This window comes from Gadus macrocephalus, chromosome 12 (assembly GCF_031168955.1).
Source record: "Gadus macrocephalus chromosome 12, ASM3116895v1".
Taxonomy (NCBI): Eukaryota; Metazoa; Chordata; class Actinopteri; order Gadiformes; family Gadidae; genus Gadus; species Gadus macrocephalus.
In genome coordinates, this window is record NC_082393.1 from 1818044 (window position 1) to 1839516 (window position 21473).

The 21473-nt window shown below is 48.7% G+C and overlaps 1 protein-coding gene across 2 annotated transcripts; it reads right to left on the bottom strand.

Moving 5' to 3' along the window:
- Window positions 1-1843: 1843 nt before the first annotated feature.
- On the bottom strand, window positions 1844-20436 carry bcl6aa (BCL6A transcription repressor a). 2 transcript variants are annotated; one of them, XM_060066572.1, is made up of 9 exons: window positions 19634-20436; window positions 9728-9902; window positions 8971-9192; window positions 6768-7901; window positions 5916-6079; window positions 5286-5453; window positions 4732-4862; window positions 3756-3893; window positions 1844-3157 (listed from the first exon to the last, which is right to left on the bottom strand). In XM_060066572.1, the coding sequence occupies exons 1-9, from the start codon at window positions 19659-19661 to the stop codon at window positions 3011-3013; spliced, it is 2307 nt and encodes a 768-aa protein (XP_059922555.1). In that variant the 5' UTR covers window positions 19662-20436; the 3' UTR covers window positions 1844-3010. The 2 variants fall into 2 exon arrangements, with proteins under 2 accessions (XP_059922555.1, XP_059922554.1); XM_060066571.1 differs by lacking the exon at window positions 19634-20436 and adding an exon at window positions 11943-12246.
- Window positions 20437-21473: the final 1037 nt, after the last annotated feature.

Sequence of the window (21473 nt, forward strand, 5' to 3'; positions counted from 1 at the left end):
TTAACCCCTTCGACACCTGCCGAAATCAAACATTATTAGCCTCCTTTGACTTGTATTTGACGTATATTTCACAGGGATTACATGCATTCCTACCACTTCATGTATTCCTAGCAACCATCTTTCAGGCCCCCTTGTGGCGACTCTGAGGAACTGTAGGCGGCTGATCGGCTCTTCCACAGTTCTCTGAAAGCGCAACGACTGTGATTCGCTCGGCTTTGTTCTCTTCACGGTAGTGAAAGCGCTGAGTCCCTGAAGGGAAATCTGCACCCTAAAACATGGCAATGTTTAATAAGCTGGATATTTCATCAACTATCAAACTACATGGTTTACCGATCCTGGTTCGACCTCATGCTCTGTTCGGAAAAAAAAGATGGATCTCTTTTATTCCCTCCAGTTATTTAAAGTTGTGAGTAAAGTCTGCAGTATTACTCCACAGTACCACAACAAGTGTGCTCCATGATACAGAAAATACCCACTCACACTTGCTTAAAGTTGTCAATGCATCGTTTTTCATTGATTTTGCGTTGGTCACTATATAGCAATGAATGCCCTCTGAGTCGGTTTTGGTGCAAAATATATAAAAATATTCATGACATGCAAATGTCTCACCTCTGATTGGCTAACAGCACTTTCCATCATTGTAATAAATCCAATTAAACTTCTGGGGGGGGGCGGGGGGGGGTTATTTATTTATATATATATATAAATAAATAAATAAATGGTTGGATTGAACATCTCTCGTCGTGCCCCGGCCGCGGCACCCTGCGGCCCGGGCACCGTGACCTGGGGTACCGCGGCGACTCCCGCGACTCCCGCCGTGCCCCGTGAACGAATGAATGAATGGCCAGGGTACCACGGGCACCGCGAAATCAGATCGCGCGCACAGGCCTAAGTAGGCCTATATATTTTGTATTCGAAATGCAACGGTCTTTTCGTGGAGACTATGCTCAGAGCAGCTGGAACTGAACTACAGCAAGAGGAAGGAGGAAAACGGGCTATGAAACTAAATTTGATATTTTTTTCTTGCTGTTGGCCATGTTTGATTGTGTTGTGTTGGTTATTGAACTGTTAACTACCGAACTTGGGTTATGTTTATCAGCGTAACTATAGAGATGACGAGAGCTGATGTAACGGGAGTCCGGGCGTGTGCAGGACCGAACCGCGCTGTATTATCACTGTTCCACTGCGCATAGACAGTAAAAAGTAAAGAGACGGTAGAGGGGTTAGAATCCAATAAATGAAAATACGCTATTTATTTCAGGTAGCCTATTTTTTCACCCCAAAAAAATAAAAACAATGAAAGTTTAAAATCCCCCCCCAAAAAATGGAATCATATTCCCAGCGCCCCCCTAGGTTGTGCGAACGCCCCCGTTGAGAAACCATGCCTTAAAACGATAAGAACGTTTCTTGTTAAGATTGTGGCTGCATGGTCCTTCTGTTGACCAGCAGAGGGCAGCATAGGCTAGTGATTGGTGTGTAAGGAAATACAGCGAAATTACAGTGCCGCATTACCATGTCACGGGCCGGCGCTCTAGTCAGATTTGTGCCACTCCCCCAAGCTATCTGGATCGTAAACCCTCACAAAGTTACGATAGAAAAGGATTCAAATATATTTTGTAGGCAAACTATACCAACCACTTAATTTTATATTTCACAATTCTACAGCCCTTCAAGTTAAATGTTGAGACATTAATTTGAAGTTTTGCTACGCAAACACAAGAATGTTTCCTATTCTCATGTTGAATGGATCCAAATCTGGTCAAACTGAGACCAACGGACCAAAATAACAGGTGCAGCTGAAGAGGAATTCGCAGCTAAACGGCGTGACGCATAAATCAAACCATGACATTCACACACACTTTATTGTAGATTGTACAACAGGGAACATAAACTGTAAACCTTCACTTTATAAATGACGAAAAAAATTAACATCTATACAAATTACATTTATGAAGCATAATATGTCTGTGGTCGTATATATAAATACATATCCATATATTTATATAGATATATAGATATAGAAGCCCGTACCTTGAAATTCATATCCGAACAATAAAAACCAAAACACAAAACAGAGAGGATTTCGTGTTCTCCGCCAGCAGAGAATCCACGACGTCATGTTCAGAATAATTACAGATGTCACAGCGTGTAACGGGCAGGTCATGGAGTTTGGCAGCAGTAGTAACGCCACATGCACTATCATATCGTCCCCCTTCTGATATGTCTCAGGGTGAGTCCAAACCCACCGAAGGGCGGGGGTGGGGGACGGGCCGTACCAAGAATATTCACACACCTTTTATACAGCCACAAACTTCGGATTTATCTTTAAAATATACGTGCCGCCCCCCTCGATTGAAATTTCAGTTTTTTTAATACTTTCAGAAAAGTAAAATTCTTTGATACAAAATATTTGTTTTCGTTTTCAAAAATGAAAAAACCAACAACAAAAAGAAACAAAATGGACGTTGTATACATTCCATTCTTCGCACCAAAATTAATCTTTCAAACTGCGTACTCAAAGCCCGGAAGTGCAGTCGGCGTTCGCATCCCGACGGATACAAAGGACTGGAGCCTCGACGCCCGTGTGTATAAACCCGTTTAGAATGGCGCTTCCTACGCCAGTATTGTCTCTCTCCCTCTCTCTCTCTCTCTCTCTCTCTCTGAATGAACACAGTGTGGCACTACCGTTCTGGGTGATTGTACGCGGTCACAAGTCTTTAAATGCCTTGGTCTTGGGGTTGTGGCAGCGTGGTACCGGGCTGAGTGGGTCTGTGGGGCCCGGTCCAGTGGCTCCGGGGGCCAGGGTCCGAGGGCTCCGGGGGCCAGGGTCCGAGGGCTCCGGGGGCCAGGGTCCGAGGGCTCCGGGGGCCAGGGTCCGAGGGCTCGCTACGGCGGCCCCGGGGCGCTCGGTACCGTGGCTCCGTGGTCCTGGGTCTGGGGGCCCCGGTACGGTGGCTCAGCAGGCCGCTCTGGGGCCCGGTACCGTGGCCCAGGGGCCCTGGTCGGGGGCTCAGCAGGCGGGGCTGAGCAGGGGCGTGGGCGGGTCCATGGAGGACAGGCGGTACTGGATCTTGGTGTTGGTGATGGCGCCGTGCTTCTGCCGGAGGTGCAGACGCAGCTGGCTCTTGTGGCGGAAGTGCAAGTTGCATTTCTCACACTGCAGAGGAGACACGACGGAAACACACTGGCGGTTATTCGTCGGGCTTTTATTTTGAAGGCGAATCAAACCAGCAGCTGGGGAAACTGAAACTGAGAAGCAGCGCTCTCATTGAAAGTGTGCCCTGATTACGGTGTATACTGTATATGGTATATGGTTTGTATTTCGGAAAAATTTATTTATTGTACGTTTTGGATAAAAGCGTCTGCTAAATGACCTCAATGTAAAAATAGAAAATATAAATAACTTAACAATTGTAAATATAGAGACTAGACAAAAAGAAAATGTGCGGTAAATCTATTATTTTTTTAGGAAATATTGTTTAAAAGTAAAACAATGAATAGAGACAAGAGATTTAAAATTAAATGAAATGTAAGAAAAAAAAAAATTAAATAATCCCATGCATTTATTCGGAAAGGAGACACGTTTATGTGTGTCTCTCTCTCAGATCGAAGGGCTTCTCGTGTGTGTGTGTGTGTGTGTGTGTGTGTGTGTGTGTGTGTGTGTGTGTGTGTGTGTGTGTGTGTGTGTGTGTGTGTGTGTGTGTGTGTGTGTGTGTGTGTGTGTGTGTGTGTGTGTGTGTGTGTGCGTGTCTTACATGGTAGGGCTTCTCCCCGGTGTGGATGCGGAGGTGACTCTTTAGCGTCTGCAGGTGTCTGAAGCGCGTGCCACAGATCTCACAGGGGTAGGGCTTCTCCCCGGTGTGGATAAGCACGTGGGCGCGAAGGTGGGCCACCTGGGAGACAAGGAGTGAGTCAGTGACGGCGTGAGTCAGCCACACATCACACGGCTGCCACCGTGGTTACCGCGGTTACCGTGGAAGCGGTTGATGAAAGCAACACCCCTTCGTCCATCAAATCGTGAAGATGAATGCTCTTTGTTCATCGCAGACTTTAAGCACAGGTCAGTCGGAAGAATAAAAAAAAAAAGATGAATCATTTCAGAAGGATCTGTGTCAATTGTCCGGGTTATCGTTTGGTGTAGAGCAGGCAGAAGTTATGGCAGGAGGCTCTAACGACGCTAACCTGTGAACATCCGGACCTCGACAATTTCCTGTTTCTTTGCTCAAAGATTTCTGTGGTTTTCTTCTCAAAGCGCATCTGAAGTGTAGAAGCCAACTAGTTTAAAAATAACCGAGGTATCACTTTGCAGTCGCAAATGTGGCATGTCGTCAATGCAGAAAGGTAAAATTATTTTGATTGTAAAAATTATATTTATTTTTTATTTTATTAGAGCATAAAAGAGATGAGACAACGAAATGGACGGAGTTTACATTGCACTTTTTGCAAAAAAATATTTGAAAGTGATGTTAAGTCTGGTATTAAACATGTCTATAAGATTGTTAATAGTGATTGTATGTCTGGTTATAAGCTTGTTAATAGGGATGTTAAGTCTGGTTATAAGCTAGTTAAAAGTGATGTTATAAGCTTGATAACACTGATGTTATGTCTGGTTATAAGTGTGTTAATAGTGATGTTATAAGCGTGTTAATACTGATGTTATGTCTGGTTATAAGCGTGTTAATAGTGCTGTTATAAGCTAGTTAATACTGATGTTATGGTTCCGAGGCTCACCTGGACGAAGCGCGCTCCGCACGTCTCACACTTGTACGGCTTCTCTCCGGAGTGGATCCGTGTGTGCGTCTTGAGGTTGGCCGGCCGGTTGAACTGAGCACCGCATATATTACACCTGTACGGCTTCTCACCTGCGGGACAAACAGGAGGAACCAATGAGCACAGACAGCCAGAGAAACAACCAATGAGCACAGACAGCCAGAGAAACAACCAATGAGCACAGACAGCCAGAGAAACAATCAATGAGCACAGACAGCCAGAGAAACAACCAATGAGCACAGACAGCCAGAGAAACAACCAATGAGCACAGACAGCCAGAGAAACAACCAATGAGCACAGACAGCCAGAGAAACAACCAATGAGCACAGACAGCCAGAGAAACAACCAATGAGCACAGGCTTTCAGAAGAATCCACCACTGAACGGAATTTCAAACTCGTTCTCTGTTTCCCTTGTTAAGCCCTCACTGACTGATTGAAAACATGCGATACATGTCTGTCTCAGGGGTCAGGGGGTCGAAGGTCAGAGGCCAGGGGGTTACGGTCAGGGACGTACCTGTGTGGACGGTCTTGTGGCTGGCCAGGTTGCCCTTGTAGCGGAAGGCGGCCTGGCAGCGGTCACACTTGTAGGGCTTGTCGCTGTGCAGCTGCAGCATGTGCTGCTTCAGAGCGTCGTCCTCCGCGAAGCGCGAGTCGCACTCGCTGCAGAAGAACGCCCCGTTCTCTGTGGAGCGAAGGGAACCCGTGCAAGTTAGAGAACCGTTCATTGCCACATAATGGTACATCAATTTTTTTGGGTTATAATTACTTCAGGTGAATTATTTCCATTAAATACATGTTATGAGACTCTATTACTAAATAGAGTCTTGTGTTACAAAATAACTAAACAATTTTTTTAATAAAAAAAATAATGCTAGTGAAAAAAAACAAAACAACGTTGAATCAAATTGTATCTTAAAGACATTAAACAGAAAGAAAAAAAAAGTAATGCCACAGAATATCAAAAAAAAAAGTTTGCAGTCAGATTGGAAGATTTGGTGAAAAAAATACGAAATAATAAAAAAAATATTAAATGTAAAACAATTAGCAACACTTAAGGGACATCGTAGAAATCCCATCCTTCACCCTCTACCCCCCCCCCCCCTCCCCCGGCCCCCCGTCATCGCCACGGTAACCCGGTGCTCACCGCAGCTGGAGTCGGAGTACTCCGAGTGGAGCTCCCCGGCGGAGGTGGCGGTGTTGGGGCCTCCGTCAGCCGGGTGCTGGGGGGACGGGGTCCCGCAGGTGGAGCAGTTCAGGTGGCTGAGGAAGTGGGGGGGAGGCGCGTGACTGTCCCCGCCCCTCTGGGCCCTGCGGGAGGAGGAAACAAGCGCTCCCGTTCAGACTGGGATCTGGGGGAGCAGCTGCTGGTTCCAGATGTATGGCAGCAGACGTATACAGGATATAGAACACACTATAGAAGAGGAGGGGGGGGAGGAGGGGGGGAGGAGGGGGAGGGGGGGGGGGCTCGTATGGATATCAGGAAGTGGAAAGCTTTGCTAGTGAGAACAAGTTGAGCTCTTAGTTTTACTCTGTCTAGAATGTGTGTGTGTGTGTGTGTGTGTGTGTGTGTGTGTGTGTGTGTGTGTGTGTGTGTGTGTGTGTGTGTGTGTGTGTGTGTGTGTGTGTGTGTGTGTGTGTGTGTGTGTGTGTGTGTGTGTGTGTGTGTGTTTGTATGTTTGCCTGTGAGTGTGTGTGCGTATCTGCCTGTCCGTGTCTTCGTGTAGGTTTGCTGGTGTGTGTGTGCGAGCGTGTGTGTGTGCTTGCTTGTGATTCTGCCTGTGTGTGTGTGTGTGTGTGTGTGTGTCTGTGTGTGTGTGGGACCAAACTGCTAGTGAACTCAAGTCAAGTCCACACATTAGATGAGGACCAAGATAACTCCATTCATGTTTCTAACAACACAATAATAACACAACCCGAGTGTTATTATTGTGTTACTAGAAATATCGAGCCCCCCCCCCCCGGGTCAGAACAGAACCCGTCTGACCGGCCCGCTCACCTGTTGATGATGCTGTTGAGCCGGCTGCTCTGAGGCGACAGCACCTCCCCGCCGGCCTCCCCCTTCTTCAGCCCCGCCCCCCCGGAGGGGTGCAGGGGGTGGGGGTCGGGCGCGGGGCCGTCGGCCGGGTGGCGGTGGCGGTACGGGGACACCTCCAGCCGGGGCGGCGGGGGGGAGGAGCAGCGGCCCGCGGAGCCCGCCCCCCCCTCCACGCCCCCCTCCTCCTCCACCTCCTCCTTGGCGCTCTGGTTCAGGACGATGAACTTGTACTTCTTCCAGTTGCGCGCCTTGGGGTCCGGGGCCCCGCCCCCCGGGGCCGGCGCCGCCCCCTGGTGGGCCAGGCCGGCCTTGCGGCTGCTGCTGGACTCGGTGGGCGAGTTGGGCTGGCAGTCGGACTTCAGCGGGCTCTGGGGGCTGCTCATCAGGACCTTCCGGCCCGCGCCCGCCGGGCCCAGGGAGGGGTACGCGTGCACCTCCTCCTCCCGCTGCTCCCGGGACGCCTCCTTCTGCTCCTTCTGCTGCTGCTCGGCCCCCAGGCCGGGGAACCCCCTCTTGCGGGCCCCCAGGCCCAAGGCGGGGCTCGGCCCGTCCCGGCCCTCCTTCCTGGGCTCCTCTTCCCGGGGCGCCTCGCGGCCGTACACGGCGCCGTGGAGGACGCCGGAGAAGCCGCCGCCGCCGCCGGTCCCGCCCAGCTGGCGGCCGTACTCGGCCCCCCCTCCCCCTCGCGCCCCCGCCCCGGCCGTGGGGTCGTGTGACCCGGGCGCGGGCGGGGGGAGGAGCTTGTGGTGCAGGGCGCTCTTGGAGAGGTCGGCGGCGGCGGCGAAGGCGTTCTTGGCGTCGCTGAGCTTGCAGAGCGGGAAGGGGAAGCCGGGCGCGGGGAACTGGCTGTAGAGGTGGTGGTGGGGGTGGTGCGGGTGGTGCGGGTGGTGCGGGTGGTGGTGGTAGGGCCCGCCGGGGACCCCCACCCCTCCGAACACGGTGGAGGCGTAGGGTCGGGCGTCGCGGTAGGCGCCCACGCCGCGGCCGTGCAGGCCGTCGGGGACCACGTCGTGGGGCCGGAAGGCGTGGACGTCCGGCGGCAGGACCAGCGGGCTCACCAGGAACTCGTCCCGGGGCAGCTTCAACGCCGCGTCGCTACGGCAACCGGGGAGGGAGGAACGCACGTTTAGAACCCAGGCCGACGACTTAAGGATTTATTATGTTTTAGAAGAATACGTTCCGGATTGAAGAAACCTTATCGCCACGTCTGGGAATAAAAGTTCCACTGTTTGCTATAAAACTATTTACGATTAGAAAGCAATCATAAATAGGTTGTGATAGGTCAATTATACGATAACAATCAAAAGCAAACAAATCACAAACTCCAACGTGGGTTAATCGGGTTCTCGAGCTCGGTTGTGACGTCGTTTCTACAGTAAGGGGACGACTTCACCATGGCACAGAAGAGGATCCTACTCCTTGCCGACTGATTTCCTCAAGCACTAAACTCCCTCAGAAGCAAACCCAGAGACATCAGGTCTCACTCAACAAGTCGGTACAGGAGTACCCACGCAACCACGGGCTGATATTCCCAGCGTTCCGTGGAATCTTCCCCCGGCTATCGTACAGATGTGAGTGGCCAAAGCAGGAATGCCGTCTGCCTACTCCTGCCTTGACGGAGTCATGAATCACTCATCCCTCACCGATGCCTTCGCTCAAGGACTAGCTAGCCGGGGTGTTTGCATACGCATCCTTCCCGGTGCTGAAACACACGCTCGGCTCTACGGCCGTGGCTGCTGTCACCCACGTTTGAAACCCCGGTTCTCCGAGGCCACACTGCTATGAAGCAGACTGGGACTCGAACCGCAAACCCTCCAGGTTTGGCCGGCGACCGCTCTGTAAGCACTAGAGCACTAACCGACCAGAGCCCTTCAGGTCTACGGTTCCGGCAATGAAGGTGTCGGGAGTCAGTGGGTAGTACCCGTGTTCTCAGCGGGTCGTACCCAGGAGAACCAGAGAGCTCAGTGGGTCGTACCCGGGTTCTCAGCGGGTTGTACCCGGGTTCTCAGCGGGTTGTACCCGGGTTCTCAGTGGGTCGTACCCGGTCGTACCCGGGTTGTCAGTGGGTCGTACCCAGGAGAACCAGAGACCTCAGTGGGTCGTACCCGGGTTCTCAGCGGGTCATACCCGGGTGCTCGGGCGGTACCCTGGGTGTGAGCCTCACCTGGACTTGATGAAGCGGTGGCAGGTGTCGACCACGTGCTCCATCTGCAGGTAGATGGCGGTGTTCATGGTGGCCAGCAGCAGGTTGTCCCGGAGCGTGAGGCGGGACGTGTACATGAAGTCCAGCAGGATGCTGAAGCCCTCGGGGTCCACCTTGGGGTCCAGGCTGATGGCGTTCAGGTTGCCCTTGTGAGCGTCGGTGAAGATGGTGTAGAACAGCCCGCTGTGGGGAGAGGAGAGTAGAGGGTTAGGCTCTGCGCCCGGCTCTGGTTTTATATACCGTCGTCCAACCCACACAGTACAGGGAGAGGAAACGAACACAACGCTGTCAAAGTAAGAGCCCCGTACAGGACAAGCACAACTACAGAGAAGGGGAGGACTGCATATTTTTAATTTCATGCTATTGGTAATCTGCTGCGAAAAAATCTTGAAAGTCACAGAAAAACTTCTGCACTGAATTGTGCCGACAAAACATCATGTACAATGACGAAATGTGGCACGGTGTAAACGTCTGATGTAGGACACACACACCCAATCAGACAAGAGAACGACACCTTTACAAGTCAGTCATTATCAGACGCTTGCGTCCGCACCGGGTGACCTCGGACCCAACACCTCTCTAAAGTGACTCCCCTGGTCAGAGTCCTCGGGGGAACACAGGGAGGGCAGACCTTTGAGGGGTTCGGGGAGGCCCCCCCCCAGACGTCTAGAGAGGGTCTGGGGGGCCCCGAGGAGAGGGGGGGACAGGGGGCACCCACCTGCAGGCCATGAGGACGGTCTTGTGTGCGCGGAACTGCTGGCGGCTGACCAGGATGGTCACGTCGGTGAGGATGTCGCGGCTGCGCAGCCGGTTGAGGTTCAGCAGCACGTCGCTGGCGTGGCGGGTGAACTGGATGCAGCTGTCGGTGGCGCCGCACGCCATCCTGTCGAACTCTGCGGACGGAACGACACCGCACAACGCTGTTGTTGCTGTTGTTGTTGTTGTGGTGGTCAGTCTGGACGTTTTTTTTAGAGGGCTGTATGGTCAACTATATCTTGATCTGGGAGTCAAGAATGCGTTCCATATTTATTTTTTGTATTATTATTATTTTTCTCTGGGTGGCTTGCCGTGCCTAGCCCAGAAGGCGGCGCCATTTATTACATAAACAGCGTCTAGACGCTTTGAGGTAATAACCAGAACACACCGCTCTCACGGTGACGCCTTCAGCCGCTTTCAACTGTCACTGTACTTTAACGCGTTTACAAAAGACAAATTAGGCTACAGAAATACTTTTAGTAACAACACATAGGTGAAGTGCAGGTAATAGTCTTCGTTTTAACAAATGTATGGTAGATTAATTTACGGGTTTTTGAGTGAATTTAATATTTGTATCCCTTATAACAATAACCACAAAATGCATTTTCTGGGTTTTAAAAGGCCTGTGAGTGACTGTAAAATCTCAGCTCAACTCTTCACATTCTCGGGAAGTAATTGAAATCCATTATGTAAATAAAATCTCATTATACAGCGAAAGTCAACGGCACGAGAAAGTCACAAGACTTGCATTTCACTTTCAAAACCACAACATACCCCAGCTTCTCACATTTAAACAGACTGAAACACAAGTTCCTTTTAGGTTATTTTAACAAAACAAGAACCTAACAAATAATTTTAAAAAAACTGCAACTGAAAATAACTTTCATTATCACTATTATTATTAATATTATTATCATTATTATAAGGCCTCCCAATTACACCCAATAGGCCTACAATAAAATCCCATCATAACATCTACTATTATGTAACGAAATTCCTAAAACGACAGCATGAGCCCGAAAGGCTCCATTAACATTGTGTTGATTCCACACTGAAGATGATTTATATCGGCCTGGGAAATATTAACAACTCGCTGCCAAAACCTCGGGGACTCGACACGCCCGAAAATAAAGTTCCAGCTGCAGCGGCACCCGAACCCCCACCCGAACCTCCACCCTTACTCCCACCCAGCCCGCGAACAGCCCGTGCAACGTGCACCACACCACCAATTCAAAACGCATGTTTTCAATTATTACACCGAGAAGTCTGCTGGGGAAACAAGTAGCGAACACACATGTCGCCCACAACTCTTAACACCATGCCCGCACACACTCCACACACAACTTTACACCTCACAAACACGCCGTCCTCCTCCGAGCGCGAGGGGAACATTCCTGTACCCCTACATCACGATATCAACTACCAACAGCGTGTTGAGTATCACACCGTCAGCCCTTCACACCCATCACGGATAAGTGGACGTTTTGACATAACAACATCATCGTGGATCGACAACGCTTCCCTCCCGCACGACCCCACCACAACAATAATTCTCCCAATACACAGGAATGATATACGCAACAATAACGCAACAACTGCGTTGTCCCACACTGTATCACGTCCGAACGCGGGCTGTGTAGATCAAACGCGTTTGGCGCGTTTGATCTACCGAGCCCGCGTTCGGACGGGGCCACGCGTCGGGGTCCCGCGGACAGCTCAGAGGGAGACCCCCAGAACTCTCACCCCCTCACATCCCGATAACCTCTCTCTCCCCCCTGTGTGTTCTAGCATATTATCGCGTTGAGGCTGAGACCCGTTCAAACACACACACAGCGCTGTTCGTTTTAAAATGCATGTCATTCAGCACGGGTCTGTGGTGCCTAATCTGCCCCGCTGTCAAGACGCACACAAACACACCACCACTCACACTCTCCCATCGCCCCCTTGGTCCTCTCTCCCCCTGGTGAGTGGATGTTTGTGTGTTGGCACACACACATCACAAACACGCACACACGTACACACACACACGCCACGTTATTGCAGGACAACAGCGTCTGTAAATGTCTAAAATAAAAACATAACATTTATATCCGAGAGCGAGGAGAAAGCGGGTTAAGACTGGAAAATGGGAAAATTGTAAATGTCACCTGGAGAAAAAAAAAGAAATTTAAAGTCACCTGGTAGCGCTTTCCTAGAAACTTCTTGCATCACCACTTCTAAGAAGCCCAGTTCTAAGAATCAGAGCAGCTCAATTCTCGGAATTTGAGCCCGGGACCGTACCACTTTGTCCACGGCAGGGGGGGGGAGAGACGGTTTTTCCACCACCGCGAATGCCACGACCGCTGCGTCGCGTCGGTGTTTGTTTATATACCAGCCGCGTGTGGTTTGGTGACGGCTATGGTGTGGATGACACGACCGAGTTTGAGTTGTGGCAGTTTAGTTTTGACACTGTTATCGGCGAAATAGTTACAGCGCACCCCTACGTTTGGTAGAGTCCAGGCGACGGCGCAGGCTTGCTACTTACACAAGTCCCTCAAAGTGGGCGTCGCTCGGGGCCCAGGGTCCGGGCGTACGGTGGGCGCGGCCTCGCAACGCTACAGCCAATCGGCAGTTGGTTGGGAACGGAGATGAGCACCGCCCAACATGTCAATACGGAGACGTGGTTGGTCAGTACGTTCGGACCCTGGGATCGAACAATCCCCCGTCCTTTTAAAGCCCAGCCCTCCAGAATTCTCAGAACCGATTCATATTCCGTGACATAAACGTGTTGTCCGTCAGGGCTCTCCTCCCCGTCCAAACGCACCGAGGCAGACACCATAACATCGTTACACCTCACCACATGTTCATAGCCGGGATCTCCTCCGCATCGGAGCACTCTCACTTATTCTAAGAGCTTTTATTTTTCTACAGATATTTGAATGTTGTACAATAGATTGCAGGTAGACATTTGGACTATTTCACCCGGGCCTCGTCACGGACTTATTGTAAGAGAAGATCATTCATGTTTTCTTCATTTTATGGGTCAAACAGGACTACCGATTTCCGTTTAGTTGATTTGGCCTGCTGGCCTGCAGTGTGTGAAGACTTATTGTGTCTCATCCTCCCCTATTGCGTTGGGTTGTGGATGTTTTATTTCTGACTATTTCATGTAATGACAACGTCCTCTGCAGTTTTATATAATAAGTAATACTATGTTACTAAGTAACATTAGTATTAACATGCTCTAGAGTCTAAAGCAAAGAATGCGTTTACCATGATGAACCAGTTCGAAGTGTGGAATAACAATAACAACTTTATTACATACTTTTCTTGAACATAGTAGCTGTATTACGTGATGGGACGTTTGGGGCTGATTGTTTTCGTAGCCATCATATTTCCTCGACAAACAGAACTGTTGATTTTGACTTCCCTTAAATCTAACTGTACAATCTCATTTGCTGTTGTGTAGTTAGTATTACTACTATTATTAGTGGATATTATTACTGACTGTACAGTTGACAAAGTGTTAATTTCCAACCTGAATTTCCCTCCTGGGATTAATAAAGTTGTATGGTTTATATATAAAATGTATCTTATATATTTTTGGTTTATGTGCATCTATCTATGCAAGCAGGACCTCTTGTCATCCAAGGAAATTATTGTTTTAATTTTTTATTATAGCTTTATGTTTTAAACGATAGGCTACCACATAATATGATCTGATGTGATGTATGGGCCTGCATCTGATTGCAGCACAGAAGTTCTAGAGGACAGTGTTTTTTATCTGCGAATGAAAAAGCTCTAGATTCTAGACGTGTACTTGAGAAACCTCTATTGTAACCATATAATAGGAACAGATAGGTAGTCATTCAGATATCGACCCCCCTAGTAATCAGTTCCTATTTACACAGCAAGGATATTACCGCTAGTTTCATAAACACTCTTCCTCACACTGACCTCAAACCAAAGAAAAACCCTGACCTTAAAAATACACAACACGTGTTTGGTACAAATGTCTGCTCCCCGTTTAGTGATATGGATCTGGAATACGTTGAATCCATTCCAAATATTCATGGAAACTTGCCCTCGCAAAAAGTGACAATGACCTTTTAATGTTTAAAGAGGAATTGCCGTCATGTAAAAGGATGTAGTAAAATGAAATGTGAGTTGAGATCCATCTAGTTTCACGCTGATGTATTTTACACACTTAATATATGAAATGTCATTCAATATGTGCATACTCTAGATCTCCACCTGATAGACTGTTTACACTTCATTGTATATTGATATGTTTATAACGTGATAATGCCATACAGGCCTTTCCACAGACAGACGGAAACACACACAAACATCACACACACGGACACCACACCACAAACACCCCTCCAACACACACACACACACACACACACACACACACACACACACACACACACACACACACACACACACACACACACACACACACACACACACACACAGCCATACAGATCTTTCCACAGAAAGACAGTCAGACGGACACGCACACACACACACACACACACACACACACACACACACACACACACACACACACACACACACACACACACACACGCACACCACTTCCTCCGATAGCACCTCTGTATTTCCCCTCTTAGCTCTGTGTGTGTGGGTGTTCGGGTGCATGTGCAAACGTGCGCACCGACGTTTGTTCCGGCGATGATGAACAGGATGGGGACAGACGTATAAAATACCTGGTCTATTTTTACACAGGGCTCTGTCTAGATTTCTCAGCACTTTCTTGAAGTGGTAATTTGACGGTTGATCGTTTGTGAACTGTAATGACTCGTTAGGCTTGGGTTTCTATTGCTGTAATGATTCGGTGACTGATACCAAACACACACTTGAATGATATAGAGCCTACAGCTGAATAATAATCGAAAGTTTGATGAATGTATAAAGGCGACGGAGACCTAACCATCCTTCCAAAGAACTTGCTTTTCTCCCTTCCTCACTTTTATTTTTTGTTTTACTCTATTTAATGTTTAACTTTATTTAATACTACATCCTTTCCACTTAAACGCGCGTACCGGAAGTCTCCTCCACCACAAGGTGTGAACCCGGTGGGTAATCGGGTCCCAGAACGCCACCGCTTTACTGGCGACCTCCGAGTCAGCAGCCCCTAAAAACACGAGGCTCCCCAAAAACAAAGCGCGGAGTCAACTCTAAATCCCAGCCACTCGGGGGTTAGTGATGCATAATGCACGCCGCCGTAGTTTGGAACACGATGCGTAATTTACCGCGACCCCCCGCCGAGCCCCGCCACGGAGCGCGCGGGTAATTACCGCGAACCCTTGGCAAAGTTTGTGTGCAACCGATTCTTAGCAGGGAAATAAATGACCCACTTACAAAAGGGATGGAGAGAGAGAGAGAGAGAGAGAGAGAGAGAGAGAGAGAGAGAGAGAGAGAGAGAGAGAGAGAGAGAGAGAGAGAGAGAGAGAGAGAGAGAGAGAGAGAGAGAGAGAGAGAGAGGCGCCTACGTGAATGACACAATGTAATAGAGACACGCAGAGTATAGACATATATATATTATATTCGACGGTTATTACCTATTATTTATGTCCTATGGGACTACTATAGCCTACGTTGAAAATATATATATTGATTGTTTCACTAAACGTAACGAATCAGGGTTTAGGTTGAAGCCATTCTGTACCCTGTAACGTGGAGTTAAAGTGGAGGTTAAGTGACATGTTGGGAGCCCGTCTGCAGCTGGTAACCGCGATCCCTCGCCTCACGAGCCCGCTCTGTGCTGCCGCGTGCAGCCTCTGTGGAGCGCGCCTCTACCGCTGCGTGCACGCCACGGCGGGTCATTGGTGTGCCTGATGCCCACTGACAAAAGCCCTGGGCCCGGACGTTGCCTCACTCTCTCCTCCTTTTCTATAAACTGCACACTTTTGTCTCTTTTTTTTTCACAGCACCAAATTTCTGCCAACTTCAGCGTTCATTGTCAGCAAAGATGTGAGTGCGTGGAGTTGTGCTCGGAGAGGTCTGATGCAAGCGGCTGAAACACCAAACAGATAGCGCTGTTAGGGCTGCTTTTAGACCCCTTCTCCACACACTCTTTCTACTCCATCGCTCTGCGTTAACCCGTTCTCCGTCGCGCCTCTGCTGCTGTAAGCCAGCCTATCGATTACACGGCTCCAATATCTGAGCATATTCGAACCGTAATCAATACAGCTCTCTGTATTGATCAGAATAGGGTGCTGAATCACTATTCTGTGTTTCGTTTTTATCTTATATTTTTGTCTTTTATTTGCGAAAAAAAAACATTACAATTGTGTAAAGTGTACATTTTAATATCCGTTAAATGCACGTTTTCTGGTATTTCTGACGGCCAGAATCGTTGTTTTCGGCCCCTGCCTCTCACAATTCAACCGTGGGGGGGATAAGAATAGGTTTCCTCTTTTATTACCGTTATGAAGGCTGCATTGTCTGCAAGAATCATTCCTCCAATGTAATGCCTTCCCTGGCTCTCTTCTCTATATAACTCTTTATTAAGTGATCTATTTACTGCTAACTTTATCTACACATATGCAAGGTATATTTACACACTATTATCGTGATAAATAAGTAGGTGTGTGTGTGCGCGTGTGTGCGTGTGCGTGTGCGCGCGCTTGCGTGTGTGTGTGTGTGTGTGTGTGTGTGTGTGTGTGTGTGTGTGTGTGTGTGTGTGTGTGTGTGTGTGTGTGTGAGATTTAGATATGTTATGAGATCGTTTTCGGGTTTTACGCATATTTCTGTGGAAGAGCGCTCATCCGACCAGAGCAGGTCGAGGTTCTGGTTCAGAGAGGAGATGACCGACCCTGAAGTTCTGGTTCTGGTTCCTCAGAGAGGAGACCGACCCGAGGTTCCCAAGGCCAGAGGAATTCGGCCCGAAGAGAACTGCTGGAATGTTCCATTCCTTCCCCAAACATCTCCCCGCCGTTCTGCCATCTGCTGGATCAAGGCTCGGTTGCTTTAATAAACACACGGACGGCACGTTCTGATGCCGGTACGGCGACTTATTTACCGATCCACACACACAAGCTGCTGCGATGTTTACACATGTCCGTTAAGACGGGGAGTATGAAACCGATTCCCGGGTTAAGTGATTCAGAAGAATGTTGCTCAGCATCTCAGGTGTTGAGAGGGTAATGTGTCTCTTAGGCCTGATGAGTCAATATTCCGCACGGGGAAGGCAATTCAGACCGCAAACAAGAGGGTCATATTTCTTTGCTGGTCTATTGCATAGATCAACAGATGAATGATGTTAAACGTAGGTGAGATGTTACGCACTCGTCTGTTGTGATACGTTTTTAAAATTTGCAAACGGCGACACTTTTACGCACGCTCGCTAGCGCGCAAATCTCTCTCTCCCACCGCTGACTGCCTCTCTCTCTCTCTCACCCCCACTTCCCCCTTTGTCCGTCTCCCTTTCTCTCTCTCCCTCCGCTCTGTCCCTCTTTCTTTCTCACGCAAGCACACGCACCCACACACACACACGCACACGCACACGCACACGGACACAGACACACACGCACGCGCGCACCGGATTCCCCTGCTCTGTTCTATTGAAATCATTTTTTACTGTAACTTCCAACCGCTGTCTGTTCACGAGAAAGACAAGCGGAGCGGAGGCTACACGTGGTAACCTGGGTACCGTCTTCACCAAATCTCCCCTCCCTCATCGTCGTGGCGTTCTTTCAAAACCGCAGTCGTCAAATAAAAACGGATTTTATGACTGTTTTATCGGAGCAATATATGCAAAGGAGTTCTGGTTGGATCATCTATAAATCTGTTCAATAAACCAGCTGATCTACTCTGTGAGCCGCTCGGCCTTTCGTGGGAAGCGAGTCTACCACGTCATCGCTACTCGCTTATAAAAAAGCGTCCTTATCCGTCACTGAGAAGTGGAGTCACATGGTGATCGTTACTTTAATTATAAGTACAATAATAACAATAATGTTATGTCCCAACATTAGTTTTTTTTTCCCAATTATAGTTGTATTATTTGTATTAGTTAGTTGAAGTGGAGTAGTTTAATAGTAGCCTAGTTGTAGTGGTATAAAGTAGTGGTAGTGGTAGTAGTAGCTTAAATATATTAGTATTAGTACGAGTAGTAGTAGTAGCAGTAGTAGCAGTATAAGTTCTAGTATTATTAGTAGTAGCAATAGCAGTATTTAGTAGCAGTATTAGTAGTATCGTTGATGGTACACATTAGAGGCGTTCCAGAAAACAGTTTGACTTTTTCTGGTTTTGTTTTCTGTTTCCCGTTCTGTTTAGACTTTTCCGCCAAAGCCTTTACTCTCCTTTCTCTTTCTCGCTTTATTTCTTTCTCTTTTCTCTCTTCCTCTTTTTCTTTCTTTCTTTCTTACACCTATCTTTGTCTCGTGACGCAGGACACGGTAACGTTATGACGAGCGTCCGAAAGGCGGCCACCTCAGCTCATATTTTCCTGCCCGCTTTTAAAGCAAGGTCTGAACGGCAGCCTATTGATTAATCCTAACACGACCAAAGATTATTTCGTTCAATGCCACTGATTTACCACATTATTCTCAAGCACAAGTTATGCAATCACAGACAGAGCACGGCATTTCTCCTCATTCAGAACCTCTCCAAAAGTACAAACCTCTTTTGAAAACACCTTGATTGACATTATGGATATAATGATTTAGAAAGTCTTCATTATGTGTGGAGAATTCATTTCGGTAACTTTTTCACCTGGGCTTTCAGGGCAGGAACTTCCTGCGCTCTGCGTTCAGAAAAAATACTCTGCTGAAAGAAGTAACCTTGGTAACGATGAAAAGCCGGAACATTACGGATTCCAGGTTGTCGTTCACCTCCAGTCGTGTGTGGCCTGCTGCCTCCTATAGACCCCCAGAGGTGTACCCCTTGTGTACCCCTACACCTATGGACAGTACAGCCGGCAGAGAGTACCCTCCATTGGAGCTATGGAGGTCGGGGGCTGCACGGGTGGCGGCAGCGGGCCACACACGACTGGAGGTGAATGAGTTGACACTCATTCACCTCCAAAACTTGTGTTTGAGAATAATGTGGTAAATCAGTGGCATTGAACGAAAATCTAAAAGTTTCGGTTTAAGATTTTTCTTTCCTCGCTAACGGATATTCTCATGAAGGATTTTACTGGTATTATAGTATTTCAAAAGGTTAACCGTGATTTAACCATAATCGTAACCCTAACCACTAACCGTTTACTAAACCCTAACCTAGCCATAAACCTAACCCTCACATCTCACCTTAACATAAACTTAACCATTACCCCTAGCCTAACCATAAACGTAACCCTAACCCCGAACCTAACCATAAACTTAACACTAATCACTAACCTAACCATAATCTTCACCTCAAGTTCTTTGTTACCCGTTGTTGCTCTCGGTTACTGCCGGTCTGAAGTGATGTTTTCTTGCTGTTTATGGTGAATTTGCCTGCGTAAATGTTATCGGAGTACAGAGTCTGAGTGTCTCAGAGTCTCAAAATGATTTTATCATCGTCTCAGAATTCAGGCGGCAATCAAACAGTTTGAAAAACCATGAATAATTGAACCGAGCAATGAATAATTAATCGAACATCGTTATATTCAAATGCTGAGCAAATTCTCTGGATTGGTATTCTATAGCCTTATCATGACAAAGACTTGTATTTATAATGCTCTATATTTTTGCCACTTATTTTGTAATCTTGTCATACTTCATGTACACACTGTATCCACAATATGTTGTACTTGTTGTGTCTTAAACAATGTGTCCTTTTAATGCATGCCAAAACAATTGTTCCCCTTGAGAAAATGATAGGAAGGTGTTGAATTTTAAACGTGAAGCAATCAATTTATGGAAGGAAGCCTCACCTTTTTTCATGTAGAAGGAATGCGGCATGCTGGGATTTGTAGTCCAAACCAGCAATGCTGTAGAAGTTCTGAACTCACAAGTTTATGGGGGAAGTCAATCTTCTGAGAGAGTGTGTGAAGTCTCTTTGATGGCGGTTGGAGACCCCTGCAGAGATCAGCAGCTACAAGGTCCCGAAATGCTTTCTACTACTATAGTTTTTCCCTATCAGAAGCGATATGCGTCAGTCAGCAGCATAAACGTTGCTGAGATGTTCTGAGTGGCGTGAGAAGCTTCTGGGCCCAGGATTCTTCTCCGGAGTCTTCTTCTGAGGAGCGTGAGGAACTGGGGGTGGAAGGTCTTCTGAGAACCCCTGTGAGATGCAGTCTGGTGGGGCCAGAGTTTCGGATGTCCCTGACCGTCGGGGCGTCAGGTGCACCAGGAAACAGGAACCGCCGGCGCTGGAATCTGATTGGCCGACTGATAACAAGTGGTCACGGATCACAGCACTCGGAGTCCTCTCTACTTTCCACGAATCCCGCCCCCAAAAAATGGTTTAAAAATCAAAAATCAACAATAAATACCTCTAATCCCTGTATAATACACACAAGCCACAAGGCCTCTGCAGTCCCATGCAGGGGGATCCAGGGGGGGTCAACGTGGTTCTGGTCCTGGGGCAGCTCAGAAGGTCTGGCCCATCTGCTCGCTGAAAGACCCTGGGGCACCGGCAATGTGACACATTGTTTTATCTACAGAGCCCTTTATACAACAAAACGTCTCAGTGTCCGAGCGCATTAATCTACCTAAGCTGCTCCCAATCCGGCCAGATACTGCTCTTTATAGCTCTGATAGGGTGGGGGGGGGGGGGGGGTGACCACGCCTGTGATGTCACACCAGCTGTTACTGGAACCTGCCCCCGGCCAATGGGAAGGCCAGGAATCTGCTTGTTTGGGATGGAATTGGGAACTTAAATCCTTGCAGAAGGAAGGAAAAGTTGTGTTTTTTTCTCTGTTTTTTAATCGGGACTGTTTGACCTACCTGGCTCGGCGTGCTTTTGCTTTTGTGCGCCCATGAACGTTTTCGGCCTTCCGACATATTATTTTGTGCGCTCGTGTAATCAAACCGTTCCCCCTCTAATGCCATCGAAAAAGGATTTCCGTGGAACTTCCATGCGACTTCCACGTTTTCCAATTCCCGAATCCTTAATGAAAAAAAACAAAGAGATATATCGGATAATTATTTAGGAGAATGAATCCTCGCGGTGGTCCCTCAGCGGCCCTCCTGTACGGGCGGGGTCGTAGCATCCGGTGGGTGCCCCCCCTACCCCCCTAGGTGAGTGGGGGGGGGGGGGGGGGGGGGGGGGGGGCTGGATGCTACGTCTCTAATTACAGGGGGATCCACGATACACGGTTAGCCGCCGGGAGCGTTTGAGCGCAGCAGCCGCCCCCCCCCGGGCGCTAACCCTCCAGCGCCGTTTGATGCTAACGCTGCTGAGCGGTTGAGCCGGGCGCCGCGGCGCCGCCGAGCGCTAGCAGCTAGCAGCTAGCTGTCGGCGTGATGGTCATGCACACTGTCGTCGCTACAAAACACACATCAGAGACATGAATATGAATGTGACGGATGATGCCTTGATGTGTCCCCGGGATGATTGGGGAGGGGGAGAGGGGGGGGAGAGGGAGAGGGGGGCCCCGACCGCCCGGTCTGGCGGAGGGAGGGGGGGAGGGGAGGGTGACGGAGGGAGGGGGGGAGGGGAGGGTGGATGAATGGATGGGGGGGGTTGACGGAGGCGTTGATGGACAGAGAGAGGCATGCATAGACAGAGGGGTGCATAGATAGAGCGATGGACGGACGGATTAAAAAGGG

Coding starts and splice junctions, on each gene's coding strand:
- bcl6aa (XM_060066571.1), bottom strand. CDS start 11,973: ATGCAAGAAGTTTCTAGGAAAGCGCTACCAG. Junction 5,454..5,915: donor GTACTCCGACTCCAGCTGCG/GTGAGCACCGGG, acceptor TTCGCTCCACAG/AGAACGGGGCGTTCTTCTGC. Junction 3,894..4,731: donor GCGGAGCGCGCTTCGTCCAG/GTGAGCCTCGGA, acceptor CTTGTCTCCCAG/GTGGCCCACCTTCGCGCCCA.